The sequence below is a fragment of the Hermetia illucens genome, chromosome 2 (genome assembly GCF_905115235.1).
Source record: "Hermetia illucens chromosome 2, iHerIll2.2.curated.20191125, whole genome shotgun sequence".
Lineage (NCBI taxonomy): Eukaryota > Metazoa > Arthropoda > Insecta > Diptera > Stratiomyidae > Hermetia > Hermetia illucens.
Window position 1 is genome coordinate 30,562,487 of NC_051850.1, and position 18,612 is coordinate 30,581,098.

Genomic DNA, 18,612 nt, shown 5'->3' on the forward strand with positions numbered 1-18,612 from the left:
AATTATTACTATGACAAACACGGGAGAAGACGTTGACTAATGATCACACCAAAATAGAAGCCGTTTACAGTAGGAAGGACCCCATGAAACCCCTTCCCCCCCAGACGGGGGTCTGGCCTCCGATGCTAAACTTCATCCTTGTTATAGATAAAAAGCTTAAAACTCAGCCTTACATCGATCTGGATACTTGCCCATCAATTTGGAAACGATTTTCCGTCACCGATTCGAATGTCGGATATCATGTCGATAATCAAGCAATAATTATTGAAGTTGAACGCACTAAGCGACTATTGAATCCCCTAGTGAGAGCAGGCTATTTTATACCACTCAGACAGATAGTGAGTGTTTCATATCTAATGCCGAATTTTCGAAGTGGTGATTTGCTTGTATATGAGTCTGAAAATCGTTCCATCATCCATATGCTTTATATAGTCCCCTTCCTACTGGAGTTGTCGTTTAGGTTAAACCTAGGGTAGAAACTCAACTCAACTCTAGACTACTTACAGGAGATCAATTTTCAGGCAGGAGTCCTATATCCCTCATATACCGCAGCTTACTCACTTTTCGTCAAAAAAGGTTATTGTTCGTAAACGGATCGGATAATTGGGAACATAAATGTAGAACTATTCAACAAACTGAAAAGGTAAGGAGTTTCGATCATTCAAATCCAGCAGCCTCGAAATTTAGCTCCTCCTTGCCAGGAAAAAATCGAGAGACTAATGTCTTCCCTATTCGGGTATTCAGGAACTTTGGATTTCCAATAATATTGCTTTTGTGTACTATTATGTACGAATGGCGCCCAATGTGGGACCCTTAGAGAAGGCGCTGAAATGGAAGCTAGGCTCCTTTCATCGATTAAGTGTTTGCTCCCTTCAAAAACATTGGTAATTTACACAATAGGAAGGGTCCTTAGTATGCAGTCACTCGCTAACGGACCAAAGAAATTAGGCAGAAGTTGCCTCCCACTTTTTTTTTAGTCTACGGAACCCTCGTTTTAAGTAAAGCATCCAATTTTTAAAGAGAATGACTGACGATTTCGTTTCATCATCATCAGGTACTGTCTCATCTCTCCCCTGGGAGTAACGTGAACGAATGTGGTTACCACAAATCATCATTAAAAAGTTGAGCACTTTGCTCAACCCAAGGTATACATGAACAAAAACACTTGCTACCCAATTGGTGCAGTGCGCCATCCAATGGATGCAAATTCAGAACTCCCACAATACTGAAACCAAATTAGTTCTGCCTCGCCAAGTTTAGACCCTAATATTATTCACAGACATTGCTGTGACACTACTGACTAAAATACTAACGTTAATATAGGTGCGATTTTTTCAGAAAACTGGCCCTGAGTGCTAACCCTATCAAATCCTGACAGTAGCTCTCAATAAGGCTTATAGAGAACTGTTTTACTACTTAACACCTACCATTAGAGGCTATTAAGGAGATAGATAACTACAGAAAAGCTTGTACTGAGAAAAGGAGCAACCGATTTCCGTAATCAACCTCTGCAACATAACGAAAAGAAATGTCTTCAGGTATATCTTTTCAGTCTTACGTTCAAGTGTTGTCCAAGTCCACGAAGGCTTGTATCAGGAAGCCTTTCAGACAGAAAGGAATATTATCGTTTCGTTTGGGACTGCTTGAAAAACAAGTCTTTGGTAAAGCAAAGCAATAATAATGTTGCTCCCAAAGTGTTACACTAAGTTTCTATACTGACAAGTGATCTTTTACATAGTTTAAAATTTTTGACAAAGCTGTAACAAAGGGGAGTTCACTCAAGATTCCAACACCCTATTTGGCCCTGCTCTAATTTTTTGCAAATGGCGCCCAACGCGGGTTCCCGACTTACAACCTTAACATTAGCCATACTTATTTCAATAATTTTGTGAATTTAAGGTCCAATTTTATTGGGCATTTCATATACAACAGCCTAAAATACATGATTTTTTATTTATCGACAATAGGGCTGACATAAAAATTTCAGAACAGACTGGCAAAGCGGTTTGCAAATATACATGTACTCAAGAGTTGACAAACTTTGTCGCTTTCCTCTGTTCTTTGACATTTTTGTAAAGTTTGGGTGCCAAGCTCTAAACGAGGCCCGTGGACCAAAAAAAGAGGGAGTAAGTTGCGCCCCATTTGGTTCGGTCCGGCATTAAGTTGATTAAGTTCACATCCTCCACAATTCCATCCTCCACAATTCTCAAAAAATATTTGAACCTATAATATACCTCAACATTAGATTTAATTCTACGATAAAAACCTGACAATTTCTTCAAGTCGAAAGTTAAAAGGACCAGATTTGAAAGAAAGCAAATCTATCTAAGAATTAAACTCAGAACACTTCCAGCTTTAGGACCAGAAAAAGTATTCATTTAGAAGAGTTGTTCTGACAAGTCCACTTGAGCAAAGGCGAATTAATAGTTATCATGGAAGACTATGAAGTCTCTGGACTTTATAATATATCAACCATGGATCAACTGGATAAAAGGAATATTTGATTTACATATGATGCACTAGTCCCATAGTTACAACTCTAGCACTTCTTCTGATCCTTTTTCCTAAACTTGTTCGAATACGAAAAAACAATCAAACTGGTATCAGGGAACGAATTACTATTATTTTAAATGAACTCAAAAAGGATGGAAAGATATAATATGTAATGTATAATAAACAAAAGAGTTTTATCCACAAAACGATTGCTTATCATCATAAAACCCGTAAGGAAATTTGAAAAAAGCGCAATCATTCGAGGACATTAAAGAACCACATTAAATGCTTCCGTCGACAATAACTACAAGGAAGGTTTCCTTAAAAGAATCGCGTTTAAACGCAAGGCACACACAAGAGTACACTACTTGCTACAAAGGCTCCAAATACCCTTCATAGGCAAGCGTCTCCGTGAGTGAGTATCAACACCATAAAGGAGGCTATAACCTATTAAAGGAACGGAAATAGAGGGTATTCGATTATTTGAAAGGAACTCCCCAATGCTTTTATCTTAAGTGAAGTTGCCCTGACCTTGTAATTTTCAAAGTAATAGAAAGTAACTTAAAGTAGTGCATTATTTGAAGGAAGCATCACTTTGCTTGATTGAAATGATTGGTGCCTTAGCGTAGGGCACCAGTACATTTTAATACTCTTTAGGCTTCATTTCTGATACTATCGTCGCATGCTAAATATGATGTTACATGTTTATAGGAGTAAAGGCATTTATCTACATGACTTAAAAAACATCCATAAATATCTTTGTTTATTACAATTGGCGCGACTAGCACTTTTCTTGTCACCAACTCCATGATATTCTCGGAAATCACAAAATAAATCCCGACTCTCGCAGACAGAATGCGTAAAACAATTTCCCTAATTTTATCAACCTAATAATACAAAGTCCTATATATGGAAAGAAGCCTTGATTTTCTGTGTAAGCAGGCGTGCATTCCCAAAATTAGTCCATTTATTGATTTTCGTCTCATCTTTCGGTCGATTTATCATGAATGTTATAAATACAACTCGGAAGATGTGTACGTTGCTCGTAAAGGGACTTCGGAGGAAGAAAGATCTACATACTGTTTCATAAAAATATTCCAAGACTATATGAGGGTCGTTAACATTTGATGGGGGTGAGAGAGTTATTTATGACGCATCTCTTCCCAAGCCTTATATGTAAAAAGGGTAGCCTTCATTTGGCTCTATTCTATGACCTCGTCCTTCAGTATCTTTTATTACATCTAGTAAGGATGTAGTGTTAACATCTTCCGGCGTCTCTCAATCACTCCCATCTTAGAGAGCGGTTTGACTTCATCGACTTTCCTAATAAACACTTATTTAGGCGTCAACGCCATCTATCCTTCGCGGCTCAACAGTCGGTAAGCAAAATCCATTCTTGTCATTAACGCAACAGAAATGTTCGATATCCTGTGTGTGCTCATGTCGGCTTTTGACAAGTCGATACAGGTCCAGTTTATCGTAAAGATGTTTATAATGGACCGGTCGGGTGACAGCGATCGATGCCCTTGCTTTCCGGTTGGAATTCTTATAAATTTGTCAATTGGCGAGCGTTTTATCGTCGAGAAACTCGAGGTAGAGTCGTTCCTTTTCACAGAATTTCATTTCAATATCGTCATTCCAAAGCCAAGTATCTCTGTTGATGAACCGCTTGGTGACCTCGAGGGTTATAGAGGCCGCTTTGTGGATCGTTTCTTTAATTTAGATCCACGATTCTTACACATTCGTAATGGTTGTAGTCAGAGCATTTCTTCTGTTTTCACACGAAATCGCCACCATTTAATGCGCGCCCGGCCAATACGTTCCTCACGCTATTTAATCTGTGGTTTGATTCGCAGGACAACAAAATATACGGCCGAGGTTGAGGTGCGATGGTCTCATAGGGAACGGCTTTTTTCTATCGCCACTATAAAATTTAGGAAGATGAGACAATCGTTTGATGAACCATGTATTCATAAGTACAAAGTCATGAATGTTCACAAAATCGACCATACGCGCGCCACCCTCATTGCGCCCTTGAAACCCCTTTCTCCCGTGGCACCTGTTGCCGTCTGCCTTTTCACACACATGACTATTAAAGTTGCCTACAATATTGATGTGGATCGCTAGCAAGTACGTTGTAGATGTTTCCATCGAGAAGCTGTCTCGGCATCAGGTCGACCTGTATGTGGTGCGTACGCGGTGAAGAAGTGAATAGTGCGATCAACTGCTATAATAGTGAGCTTCATCAACCAGTCATCAAATCGTTGGGCTTCTTAAATGGCATCACGGAAACTCTCTGAGTTGGAAATGCCAACACCGCATTGAATGTGTGGGCTACCAAAATAGTAAAGTTTGTAGTCATTTTTACCGCGTTCGCGTTCTATGTCGCAGCCCTTGGTACCAGACCATCGGATTTCTTGTAGAGTGCAGATATCAATGCGCCTTCCCGAAGGGCTCTTGCGAGTTCCTCGGGCTTTCCAGTCAGGGTGCCAATATTTAGCGTGCAGACACATATTTGTTTTGCTCAGACTAACTTGCTTACTTCCTGACGTCGTCCATGCGTCAAGAACCCTTGCCCATTTCTCGACAGGACCGGGGCCCGTCCTGCCGCGTCAACTGAGGTGGAAGCCCTAGCATTTTACCGGAGCTCATTGTTTTTAACGACATTGGATGTGTTTTATTGGTCGGCCTGTATGTCCTCAAACTTAGGAAATCAATAGCATTAAGCAGCATCGAAGTTTTTCAGGCATAACGACCATCTTGCACTTACATACCCGTTCCATGGATTTTCCTGTTGTCCACTCATTCTACATAACAAACCTCCAACATTTCAAATGCTAATATGAAGGCGACTTCTCACTCATCTCTACTACAACTATCATTTCAACCATTCCTCATTGGAACAAGAATTAACCCGTCTTCCAGCTGAAAGGATGTTTAGCTTATTCTTCGATGCGATTTATTGTCCACATTTCATGTAGCCACTACCTACCCTCAATCAAATACTATAGTAACATAAACTGTCAATTCAAAATTCTGTTAAATAGAAAGCCCCGGTGGGTCTTTTTATTTGCTCATCTGTTTTTACGCGTTCATTCCTAACTATTTGCTGTCTGGGGATAGTGAATGGTATCTTGGCTTTCCGGAAGAACTTGGTCGGCGCAAAGACCTGGAAAGAGGAAGTGGCAGTGGAGAGGTCACACATTTCGGAGGGCCACAATTGCATTGCTGGTTATGCCATACAGTGGAATCCACTCTCCCAAGATAGCGTACAAGTAGGTCACCCCAAAACAGAACAGTGGAGAAGAAATACTGGCATCTCAGGAAATCGTGTAGGGAGTTGAAACGCATTTCAGGTAAATTAACGATGACGGCGAGGTGTGGTTCACGCGCTATACCCCACCAAGGGGTAAATGACAGCCATATTATTTGACGGTGTGGGGGGAACTCTTCGTTTTCAGACTGCATCAAAAATAAATTGCCATTTCCCCGGTATATTTCTCCAAAATATTTTCGTCGGTGAAGCAGCCGTGCCACCCGCTACTTGTACTTTTTATACACATAATTCCCAGGAGTGAAGTCACGAAAAAAAAACAAAAATAATGAGTCCCGCACGGAAACAAAAATAAGCACTCTTAACTGGCCGGAATTCCGAACCCTTTATACCCCCCGCCCCCACATGAAACATTTTCCACCTTTCTTCACACCAACCTAAGAAAATCAGGAACAACTAAGCAGAGCTCGTCATCGAATCCTTTATTTTTTAAGGCTGACTGTATCGAAGTCTAAGAGCAGTCGGAATTCGGAATCCCGAATGTTCACGGTACAACCACTACTCGACCTTGCGGCACTCTTCCCTGTTCAGTGGGTCTCGTCTCCAGTCGATATCAGTATCACGTGAATATTTCTTTAAATGTCACGCTGGCTGTCATTAAACTCAAAGTACCACTTGATGAACGGTCGCGGATCTATCACCTGAGATAAATTTTATATTTTCCAGTCAATTATTTGGTGATTTTTCTACCGCGAAAACGTCCCCCCCCCCCCCACTCTCCGTTTTCTCGGCCTTTTAGACTTTTTTTCACAGAGCCTCTTCAATAGCCCGTCTCTTTCCTCCTTATAACTCCAGCAATCCAGCAATTTCTTCCAATTCTTAGAACTGAAAGAATTCTGCATGGATCTCCACTCTCAACTTAACTTGTCAGTCCGTTAACCATCTGCAATTTCGTGGCATTGCTCACATAAATGCCTCCTTAGGAATTTCTAGAGAGGAAATGCTTAGAAGAAATGCATGCAACTGCTCACTGTCATAGGCACGTACATGACATGTCAATTACAATACAAAAGAGATCAATGATCGATTTAGTTTTCGAGTCATAAAATGATACAATTACTAAATAGTATTACAGTAAGAGTTACCAGAAGTTGTAACTCTGTTGGGTTTCGGATAGACATTCTCACGTGAAATTAAAATAATTATTTAAATACGATTATACGAAATACGTTAATATTACTACTGTGAAGCCGGCACAATAAGGAATTTGTAAATGAGACGATGGGAAAGATAAAAGATACTATATAATGAAAATAGCGAGAAAAGCTGCCTACAATTGAATGAATTTTTCCAGCAACTCAATTCCAGGCATTAAATCAACAAAATGATTAGCGTATCGAGAGATCGCACAAGCAACAGGGCAGGTGGGATCTAGAGACCTGCCCCCCAAAAAGTAGTGGTCCCCATTTGCTTTTCTTCCAGCAGGTATCGCATGCGGCTATTACAAACTTCCAAATTATACCTGGACTTTCCGCGATCTCTCTGATAATGATTAGGGGATTTGGAATTGTTGTCGTTGTTGATATCAAGGGCGGTCCTGTCTTACTTCTAATGTTCTCTATCCAATTTTTTTCAGGCAAAATTTAATACTAATTCTTGGATTTATTTCCTTCAAAAGGAAAACGTCTCTTTTATACTAAAGCCATCCTTAAATCGGTTTTTCGATGTTTCGGCATAACTACTTTAACTTAGTTACTAGCTAGAAAAATAAGGACTTAGCATAAAGCAATCCTACACTGACGGTGCCAAAGTAGCCGTAGTCGGAGAATTTTCTCCATTTCTGGTCTGCATATGATCAGGAATAGGTCATCCACGTATTTAACAAACATTTTTGGAGCTAGGTGTAGTCGACTCCTCCTCCATTACTATGTCTGCCAAAACAGGTAATAGTAGACCCTTCATTGCAAATCCTTACACCTGTTTATATTTGTATGTTCTTGTTGAAACTGAACCACTAGGTCCACTAGGATCATAGAATTTCTAGGTATTAAAGCAGACAATGCCTTCAGATATCCACAGCTTCCCTAGGTCGTAGTTCAGCCTGCAGTTACCTGTGAAAATTCCCTTAGTTGGTATTATTATTGGTAAGTTCCCCATGCTGCTCCACTCCAGTTCTGATAAACTCAGCCAGCATAATTTCCTCAGCCGTTCCCCTTCTTTCCTGTATGTCATAACCATAAACCTTTTCCTGATTCCACAGAAGGGCTCCAGCCCATACAGGGCCGTTTCTGATGCTTCCCTAGCTAGTCTATCCGTTCTTTCATTCCCTTCTATCCCATTATGGCTGGAAACACAGAGGATGCAAACTTTTTACCTATTGTTGCTCAGCAATTAGAAGCATAAAAATAATGTGAAGAATTCATCCGGTAAGTCACAAGATTGGTTGACTGCTTTTTGGTATCTCTCGAAATACGATGATAACGCCGACTTTCTGCACTGTTTTTTTTCCTAATTTTAAATATAATTGTAAACTAGAAAGTAATGTGTAAATATTTCCTTTGGTACCAAATACTTTCTTCGCATTTTTGGATTGATATCGATAGTGTTGAATTTTTGAAGTAGGACACTACTGTAGACCGCTGTATTTAAAGGCCATACCCATTTTTTTCTATTGTATTTCAATATCTTGAAAAGGAGCTATCCATTTTTCAGGTAGCTACAAAATATACATCAATGTATTATAATCCTGCACACTCACGTAATTCTAAATAATTAAACAATTTAGAAAACTGCAATTGCTTTATTCAAGTAGTTTTAATCTTAAATCACTGAGCACTTAATTTTGACCTAACTACATTCAAAAAAGTCTAATAATCCCTTTTCTACTTTCTTATTCCAGGATCCTGAGACCGGCCGAGCCATGGGATCAGAAGCTAGAAAATTACCACAATATATAGCCGCACTTTCTGCCACCGGCGGTGCTTTAGCCGCTGGTATCCTTTTGGGTTGGACATCACCAGCAGGACCCCGCTTAACCACTGACAAGGAATATGACTTCGAAATTACCTCCGAACAATTCTCATGGGTTGGAGCAGCCATGACTTTGGGTGCTGCTTGTGTTTGCATCCCGATTGGTTTCATGATCGATTGGCTTGGACGTTGGCTTACTATGTTGCTCCTTGTCCTTCCATTTACGCTAGGCTGGGCCCTACTCATTTGGGCTCAAAATGTTGAAATGATGTATGTAGCCCGTTTCATTTTGGGTGTCTCGGGTGGTGCGTTTTGTGTTACGGCGCCAATGTACACTGGAGAAATTGCCGATAAGAATATTCGAGGAACATTAGGAAGCTTCTTCCAGTTGATGGTGACTGTCGGTATTCTCTTCATTTATGCTATTGGATATGGCTTGAATGTGTTCCAAATGAGCATAATCTCAGGAATTGTGCCTCTTGTATTTGGAGTGATTTTCTTCTTCATGCCTGAATCACCTGTTTATTTGGTAAGTCCTCAATCATGTAATAATGTAGAATGCACCATCTAAAGTGATTTTGACTTTCAGGTGAGCAAAGGCCGAACCGAAAAAGCCATCAAATCTATCCAATGGCTGCGAGGAAAGGATTATGACTACAACAGTGAACTCGCTGAATTGCAAGCAGAACAAGACAGGAATCAAGCAAACAAAGTCTCACTTGCAAGTGCATTGTCTCGTAAGTCCACCATTCGGGCCCTTTTCATCAGTTTGGGACTCATGTTCTTCCAACAGTTGAGCGGAATTAACGCAGTTATTTTCTACACCACTGACATTTTCAGGGTAAGTTTTAAATATTTATGAATCACTAAAGAAACGCCCATCTCTTCATATCAGCCCTGTTACCCTCAGAGAGCTTTGGCTGGCCCGTAAAGCGAAAAAGGTTTTGTTCACAGCGGATTGCGTTGAGGGTCCTGTCAGCTCTGTCAATAACATCATCTTGCTTTGAGTCTTCTATTGAGAACTGAGTTCCGATACTTCAAATAGGAAAGTTGAATCCAAACTACGAGGTTACCTCTGGTTCGGGACATTGTCGTCTAAATTCAAGTTATATTTACGGTTTGTAGTTTACTCAACAGCAGCTCCAACGTCCTTAAAAAGAAGGAAGTCAATCTCGTCGAAAGAGCTTTTCCTGGCAAGCCAAGACTACTTTGGGGGTCGGCGCCTGCTGTTTTAAATTCACCATTCATGACCACATAATAACCCTTTTTACCACCCAACCGTTACGCACAGTAGGAATACCTTGGCTCGCAATTTGGTTAACGCTTAACTTCATGTTTCGATTCTAGCTGGATACATGGAGTCGGCTGGTGACTGCATGTCAGTGCATCCATGTTGGCCATCACTCTTGCTTAACGTAAACATATCCTTGCCACCTTCTTTTCGACATAGTCCAAGTATCCCTGGAAACTCAGCTTACCGTCAATCATCACCACTCAATCATTGTTTTCTCAACGACCTTGTAATCACAACCTGGATATTGAAAATATTTTCTTTCTGGCGGTTGTCGTAAGACTTGCCTCCCTCTTTTCATCCGGAAAATTAAGGTTGGCCATCCGCAACCGTCATATGTTTATGGCATACGACCAACGGAAGGTCCTATGCAAAATTGATCACCATTACTTACTACGATACGGACCTCCTCTGGGTCTCCGCATTAAATAGGCTATAACGTTCAGGCTGTCAGAAAATGTGAGTCAGGATATTCTACAGCAAAGTTCTACGGCCATAGTAATATCCTATATGAAGTATCTCAGGAACTCTAAACATTCGTAAGGGATAACATCATACGCAAGCCGGGCTTCAGGAGCAATTTTTCTGGTTGCCAACCAGGACAAAGTAGAAGCACGGTAGCGCGTTGCCAGATGGCCCTTAAGGCTTTGTACTCAGTATCGACACCTTTCAGGCTAGTGAGGCAGTCATAGAAACATAGAAAGGAGCAACGAACTGGCCTCTGCTCTTGACAGTCGCGCGACGGGCGCAACTGGGCAACTGTCAAGAGTGAAATCTACTCGCACTTCCTAACAGCCACTGACTTCAAATGGCGAAGATTCACCTCTCACACCAAGTCGAGGAGGGTTTCACTTTCCTAAAATAAGATCCCATTGTGAGAAATTTCGCACTAGGTGCTTGCAAATGCATACAGAATTATAGCGATTTGCTTAGGATAATAGCTTATAGGGATCCATATCCCTAGACTCGGCATATCCTACTATTCGCCCTATCGAAGTTGCGGAGGGAAGGAGTTGTTTGCTGAGATCTAGGCAGAGCCAGGATGCAGACAGTAGGTAATCGATTCTTCGGGTACCTCAAAGCGATCTCTAGTTATAGTGTGAGGGATTCGGTATACTTCGTAAATTCTAAAGGCTGACTCTGAAGATCTAAGCAGTCGGTCGAATTAAAAGCATTTTCTACGTATATCCCGTTGATCTAAATCCTGAACTCTATCCTCATCGCGCTGTGGATTTTTTTTAATTTGCAGGAAAAACGAGAAAAGTTAAAACCGTAGTGTAGGCATTTAAGGCAAGATCTTGCTGATATGGCTTCATTTTCCACCCTCCTCTCGCAGAAGCCTTGGAGTATGGAAGACCTTCGAGTTACCGCCACCTTCTGCAACCTCCAGAAGTGCATCTTCCTTGAATCCAAGAATCTTTCTATACATACTCCATCGGTCCACTGTTGTAAGTCGCTTCACTTCAAAAGCAAGTCTTCGTAACCAGGCAGGTTTATTGTTTACCGCAGGACGGCTACATCCGGAACAAAGCCGGCACATCTCCGGTACCTCTCTCATGTAGAAAGCTGACAAAGCATATTTGTGTGATAGCTTTCGTCAAGGTGATGTATTCTACGACCTCATAGGGTTCCCATCAAACCTTTCCGGAGCAACAAACTACGAGGAAATTTTCGTGGTGCCCGTGCTACCTCACCAACCAACATAAATAAATCGTCTATTGATTTAAAACCAAAATATACCAGAACCAAGTTATCTGCCCTGACTTTTCAGCACCATATGATCTGGATTTCTGAAGCCTGACTGGATGACATCATTTTGTATTCTGAGCTCTTTAGAGGCCACTCTGTCTGTCCCTGCGGCAGAGACCACGCAGATTTCGATAGGAGCAATAATGAAAATGTCCTGATCGTGATTGGATCTAACTTCTGAAGCGAAATCACCTTTTCTTCCTACTTTGCGACTGTACTATCCCGCGTGTATCTCCCTCCAACCAAAGTCCATATTTTTCCTTCCTGTATATATTGCCTGCCTTTGTTCCTCTTCCTCCTCTTCATTGTCTAAAGTGGTTTCCCGTTCTCGGGCCTCCACTACTTCCCAATAACTCCTTTCTTCCTTCTCCGCCTCTCTGCATCTTTATGAACACCTGCGCAGCTTTTCTGTTTAACGTAACCAGAAATAATTTAAATCGTACTTTTAATTTTAGGGTCTCCAACATGCCTACGCGTTCCTTTTCCCAATCTCCAGATGCCCACTATACCCCTCACAATCCGCTCTTGAATTTGATGTGCAAATTGCTCAGTTTAATTCCCATGGTTTTCTTTCGCACCTACTTTCTCCCGAGGTGCCTGCACTCCTACTCATTTTGGATCACCGCTGGGACCCATAAAAGACTCTGACTGAGATTCATACCAAAGGCAAAATAGTATCTGAGAGTTTCAAAGTCGCATTGACATACGAAAACTACAAACCCCTCTGATCTGACATTCGCAGCACCTACTACCATATACCGCCAGGTCTTCTCGTTCTATTGCCGTACTAGGTGCCGCCAGTTGGACATCTACAATGCTCGCTTCCACTTCATGCTTATTCGAGAACTCCATTGGCAACCTTGAGTACTTCATTGGCGACTTTGACGCCGATGGCTCCTTTTTGTCTAAAACGAATTAAAACCCTCTTTGGCTCAGTTAGTCACTTAACATTTTGTTGCACTCATTAAAAGGCTCGCCTTTTACCTCTCTAACCGTTCCTACAGGTCTCTCATCTGAGTATCCCACTCACTTGTTAGAAAAATGTCTTTCAGCGATTGCTACACGTCGAATGAGTGTTAACCGTAGTAAAACCAGGCAGCCTTAGAACGAAGCATACATAAGTTTTATTTCTGTGAGTAAGCCAGCTGAAAAGAGAGTGGGATTTTTATCCGCAAACGTAGAGTTTCTAGGGCTACTCACTAAAAGATCGCCCACAGTAGAGTGGGAAGCCAAAGGCGGAGCAACTATCAAGGTTATCTAATCCAACCTGGAGAAATGTAGAGCGGAATATGTTTTGATGTACTCTGGGTAGCAGACCATATTGGCCTAGAAGGCAATGTGGCGGATGACCTGACCAGCATGGGAGCAGAAACCCGGCTAAATGGACCAGGATCATAATATTAAGTAAAAAAGAGGGGGGGGGGGTTGAGGGAATTATACTGAACGCTCTTACCAGTAATTGAATATTCCAGCGTATCCTTGGACAATATGAACCAAAGTGCTTGCTTGAACCTCAGCAAGAAAATCCTTAGGATCATAGTGGGAAAACTCACGGGTCATTCAGGGTCGTTCAGGTTATTCCACACTAATCCTGCTAATAGAAGCGTTCCCTAACACTTCAGAATAAATTTACTAATGCTGCTGAAAAAAAGCTCATCGGCATTTTTCACAGAAGTGAAAAATAGTCACTATTTTAGCGACCTCATGCTTTCTAGCCACGTCACATTAGTTCCAAGGAAGAGGCCCCATTCTTAAGCCTGTTTGGTAAATTGAGGAGCTCAAAGAATTTGTCTTGCTGACATTTTTTTGTATCAACTAATCTCCTTTAACACATCACTATATTTGATGTCAACCTGATGGACTCTCCGAAGATGGTTATCCTTCCTTACTTTTGGGATTAAAGAAACCTGAGTTCCTTGCTAATAACTGAAGAATAAAAGCTTGTTATGAAACATTAATCACATGCTCATCGCTCTGTATTCTCCACAAGCGAATGCCTCTGAACTACGGTGGGCCGAGATCATCTGTATACTCAGCCACCGGACAAACCCCATAGTTTTTACTTTTGGTCAGAATATGATCACTCTTGGAAGACACAACCCTCTGTTGCGCCAATCGAACCTCCTTCGGGATCCTTCCTCACTCATCTCTGGTGATCCGAGGACGGAGCTCCTAAAACAGGAGGTACAAGAGAAACCATGACTGGCCCAGTAGCGAACAGCTGGCCATCACAACTTGAGGGCACGAGCATCTACCTCCGAGGTGGGTGACAGGGTGTTCCGAAGGGACTTCCGGCAAAGCAATTCTAATAAACATTATAATGCTAAGCTGGATCTGAAGTTCTTGCCCAGTGTAGCGAAGGAAACACTGGGCGCCCATCTGTACAGACTGACGGATGACAATGGGAGAGATGTTGGAGTGGACATAAAGTCTAGTTCTCAGGACATTCCTAGGTAGCTCGCATCTCAACACGCCTCTCAGGCCCAAACTGCAGCACATTAATACATCGCTTCCAACGATGTTGACATCGCGGCGACCAAAAATTCATCACGAGTAGTACAACAGTCGCTGGAGGCGATTGCCACAATCCAGAAAGTTCAGATTGATGTGTTGAAGTTGATAGACCGAGCGGAGCAATTCAGGGCGGTTCCCGAACCAAAGTCCCCTCAAACTAGAGTCAATTTATTTATTTATTTATTTATTTGATTAACAATAAACGAAGAATACTCCAATTACTTATTGTATATAAGTGCATAAAGGAAGTAAAAGGAAAACAAAGTATCGGAAATCCACCCAATCGGAGTTTGGTGAATAGCAAGGAGTGGTCAATGGAACCGAAAGCTTTGGAGAAGTCAGTATATCAGAGTGAAATTATGCGGTGTTTCCAACGATTAATTAATCGAAGTAATACAAACTTGTTGTTTCTTTTTCGTTGGTGTGGGTATTTATTCTTGCAAATACCGATATTTCGGGAACCACTTGTTCCCTTCATCAGTGCTAATGAGTTTCAAGTATAGTAAAGTTAGTTACTTGCGGTTTTTGCTTTTCTGAAGCTAAATAAGAGGTTAAGAACTATGTTGGTGAGGAAGAGAACTTGAGCCACTCTGTTTGAAATTTGTTTGCACTGATGAAGGGAACAAGTGGTTCCCGAAATATCGGTATTGGCAAGAATAAATACCCACACCAACGAAAAAGAAACAATAAGTTTGTATTACTTCAAGTCAGTATAGATTGTATGGACGTCGTTTCTTGTATTTAGTCACTTCGCAACAAAGTTGATAAATTCCAACAAATTGGTCAAAGTCGGCTGGCCGTGTTGAAACCCATGCTGCTCTTTCACAATGAGGTGACCAAAACAAGACGAAACTAGGTCTTTTACGTATCTTTCGAAAATTTTAGAGAACGGAGAAAGGATAGATGTAGGTTGGTAGTTTTCGGCCCGGGTATTATCACATTTTCTGTGTAAGGGTATAATACGAGCCTCCTTCCATGTATCCGGAAAAATACCTACCTTCGGATAAGCTCCTTTTATAAATGATAGTAAGGGGAAGGGAGATGTTCGATTTACCTTTTTCTAAGGAAGAGATTCGGAATGCCATCCGGACCACAACCGTCACTAACGCTGACGTTTCCAAGAAGGAATTCGAAAAAGAGGGATTGAGAAGAGGAACGAAGGGTACCCTAGCCGAAGAGTAATCAAATCTATCGGACGAGAGGCAAGATGCAGCTGATTTAGAGAAATAGCCAATTTTTAGGTTTTATGTGAAACGAAACCTTATTATGATACAATCGAGTCGATGTCTGTCCGTCCGTCTGTCTGTCTGTATATCATACCCAATTTATTTAGAAACGGCTAGACCGATTGTGGAGAAATTTGGTAAGAGCTTCTGATCTATGAATTCCTTTACATATAGCAAGTGGCGCCATTTTGTGTTGAGTTTAAGAGAGGGCTCTCCACACATACAAAAGGAGGGTACAACATTTTTTTCAGCAGAATATGGTCGTGTGGGATATCAAATGAAAGGGTACTTTTCAAAATAGGAAAACATATTTACTATCGAATGAAACGCGGGGGAGTTAGGGCTCAAAATATGATCCCCAAAAAGCGTAACCGGTCTCGCTCTCAAAACCTATTCAACCGAAAATCTGAAAAAAAAATCACAGTGGTGTATCTGAACGAAATCTAGGCCCTAAAAACATCCCGTTCCGAAATGTGCACAAACAAATTTAATAAAAGTATATTAGCATATTTTAGAAATTTTGTCAGAAACCCCCCTTAACTTCATGCCAGAAGTCCAAAGTTTGGCAAGCGCCAGGAATGGCGATGAGCGTAAATTGTGGAGGCATGACCAGAAGAATGAATGGATTGAGGATATCCAGTTAATCCGGTATTAAAGGACATCATTTAAATGAGATTTGATTTTTGTTTGCTATTTGTAGTCTAGTCTAAAATTGATAGGCAAGGGGTAGCTTCCCCCAAACTATAATGTTTATTTTTAAATGTAAATACATATTTCGTGTTTAATAGCCGCGTAGCGTCTTCTCTCAAAATTTCTAAACTTTCCCAAAGGTCCAAGGTTGTCGATCGTTTTGCATGACGGAAGATGTCAAGATTTTTGACACGATTTCTGTTTCAAAAACACTACTTACGCGCACTACTACGCTTCCTTGATATGTTCATTAAATCTAATCGTTATCAGGCGCTTGGTCTGTCCTATGTATATCTTATTAGAATCGCTGCACGTTATTCGCCAGATAACGCTTTTTTCCTCCGCTGTCAAAGGATCCTTGACGCTTCCCAGTAAATTCCGCAAGGTGGACGATCGACTGGAACCTACGACTTCCAGTTGAAATTTTTTCATCCAATTCCTGATGCTGTTAAATAGGTAGGAATATGGGATACTAATCTATTTCTTTTTATCTTTTTCAGAACGCAAATACTGGTATTGATGAATCCCTCTCAACAATCGTTGTCGGATTGATGCAAGTTATTGCCACATTGGTCTCAGTAATGGTCGTTGACAGACTAGGCCGTCGTATTCTCCTTCTGGCCTCTGGAGCCATCATGGCTGTCTGTACAATTCTGATGGGTGTTTACTTCTTCTTGCAAAAAAGGAACGTAAACGATGTAGACAACTTGGGCTGGCTCCCAATTCTGTCACTCTGTCTCTTCATCATCATGTTCTCCCTTGGATTCGGACCGGTCCCATGGCTCATGATGGGAGAATTGTTCGCAACAGATGTCAAAGGTGTCGCAGGACCAATTGCTGGAACAACGAACTGGGTCTTGGCTTTCATTGTAACGAAAACCTTCAACAATTTACTGGATGGCATTGGTACTGCACAAACATTCTGGCTCTTCTCTGGAATAACAATCATTGGAACGATATTCGTATTCTTCGCCGTACCTGAAACCAAAGGTAAATCACTAGGAGAGATTCAGAAGCTCCTTGGAGAGAAAGACGAAAGGACTGAAGAAGCAAAATTGTAAATTTGAAATCTATCGTGAAGAGGCCCAACCCAGCACTGAATTCCCATACAGTTAGGAGAGGAAAGTGAGAAAATTACTGAATTTTTGAAGCTGCTTCAGGAAAACAGCTAGTTGTTTTAGTTGATAGTTTTTATGACATCATCACTAGATATTTTTATCCTTACTTTAATAAGATGTCATCAGAGAGAAAAGCTTGTGTAGATTTTGAAAATGGATGTCTAAATGTTGCTTTACAATATACGACCTTATACCAAGAACAAAAGTCATACCAACAGCCAATGGACGTAGTAAGGATGTCTAAAGGATAAAAGCAACAACCAAAATGTAATACTGTATAAAGTCGTTATTTATGCGCGCTATTGAACTGTTTTTGTTATATTAGATTTAGGGTAGTCATAATTATATAATTTATTCAATAAGGAACCACCCTGAACTTTCTGAATTACAAACAAAAAAAAACAAAAATTCTCCAACAGAAAGAAATGACACAAAATAACTTTTTATCGTAGGAAAGAGGAGAATGAAACACTTCCTAGGAAATTTTTACACACTATTTTAGAAACCGAAGGTTATATTTTATATCTACAACTTTTTAAGGCCACTTGTTGTTTTTATACCCCTGTATTTTTCAACCCCTATCTCTCTATACTTTTTAACCTCTGAACAACTTATACGGATACATCACTCCGACATGCTAGCACAAAATATTTTTATCCAAAAATCTAAACCAAATAAAATAGACAAATGAGACATTCAATGGAAAAGTGTCGATGATAGATTGTTTCTTGGCAATCTTTCTTAAATAGATACAATCTTACTTTCCAATTATTTATAATTCTTTCATGTGCTTGTTCTAGTTAACTGTGAAAATACATCATATCTTGTTTTCAAAATTACAATTAATTTAAGGATCTAAAGAGAGGAATTTATTAGAAAACGCATGGCTGAAAATATCATGGATAATTCGATAGCGCGTATATAAAGAAACCATTCTTATCAATAATTACTGTTAGCAGTTAGAGCATTAATTATTAAACATGCATAACTGAACATATTATTATCCTTCACATAAGCAATTTTGAAGAGAATGTTGAGAAGAAGTAAAAGTGAGAAAGTTCTATGTTTTTTATAAATAATAAAATGATATACAATAACTCTGAGAGAAAACTAAATAAAAAGTAAAAGATACAATGTGTAACGTTTGTATGTGTAAGTAGTAGTTGATTAATTTTATAATTTGCGATTTACAAGTTTCACATATTTTGCGTGACTTATCTAGTTATTTTTTTATATTTGTAATGATGATTATATATTTTTTCTCTTTTTAGTTTTTTTTTTTTTGTT

At 40.3% G+C, this 18,612-nt stretch overlaps 1 protein-coding gene across 11 annotated transcripts in view; it reads left to right on the plus strand.

The window, feature by feature from the left end:
* The window catches only part of LOC119650309 (facilitated trehalose transporter Tret1), a 214,357-nt gene extending 196,640 nt beyond the window's left edge, over positions 1-17,717 (plus strand). For all 11 annotated transcript variants that reach the window (XM_038052962.1, XM_038052957.1, XM_038052964.1 and 8 more), the window contains 3 exons: positions 8,667-9,266; positions 9,327-9,578; positions 16,708-17,717. In XM_038052962.1, the coding sequence (XP_037908890.1) occupies positions 8,688-9,266; positions 9,327-9,578; positions 16,708-17,268 (1,392 nt within the window). In that variant the 5' untranslated portion in view covers positions 8,667-8,687 and the 3' untranslated portion in view covers positions 17,269-17,717. The remainder of the gene's footprint in view (positions 1-8,666; positions 9,267-9,326; positions 9,579-16,707) is intronic.
* Positions 17,718-18,612: the final 895 nt, after the last annotated feature.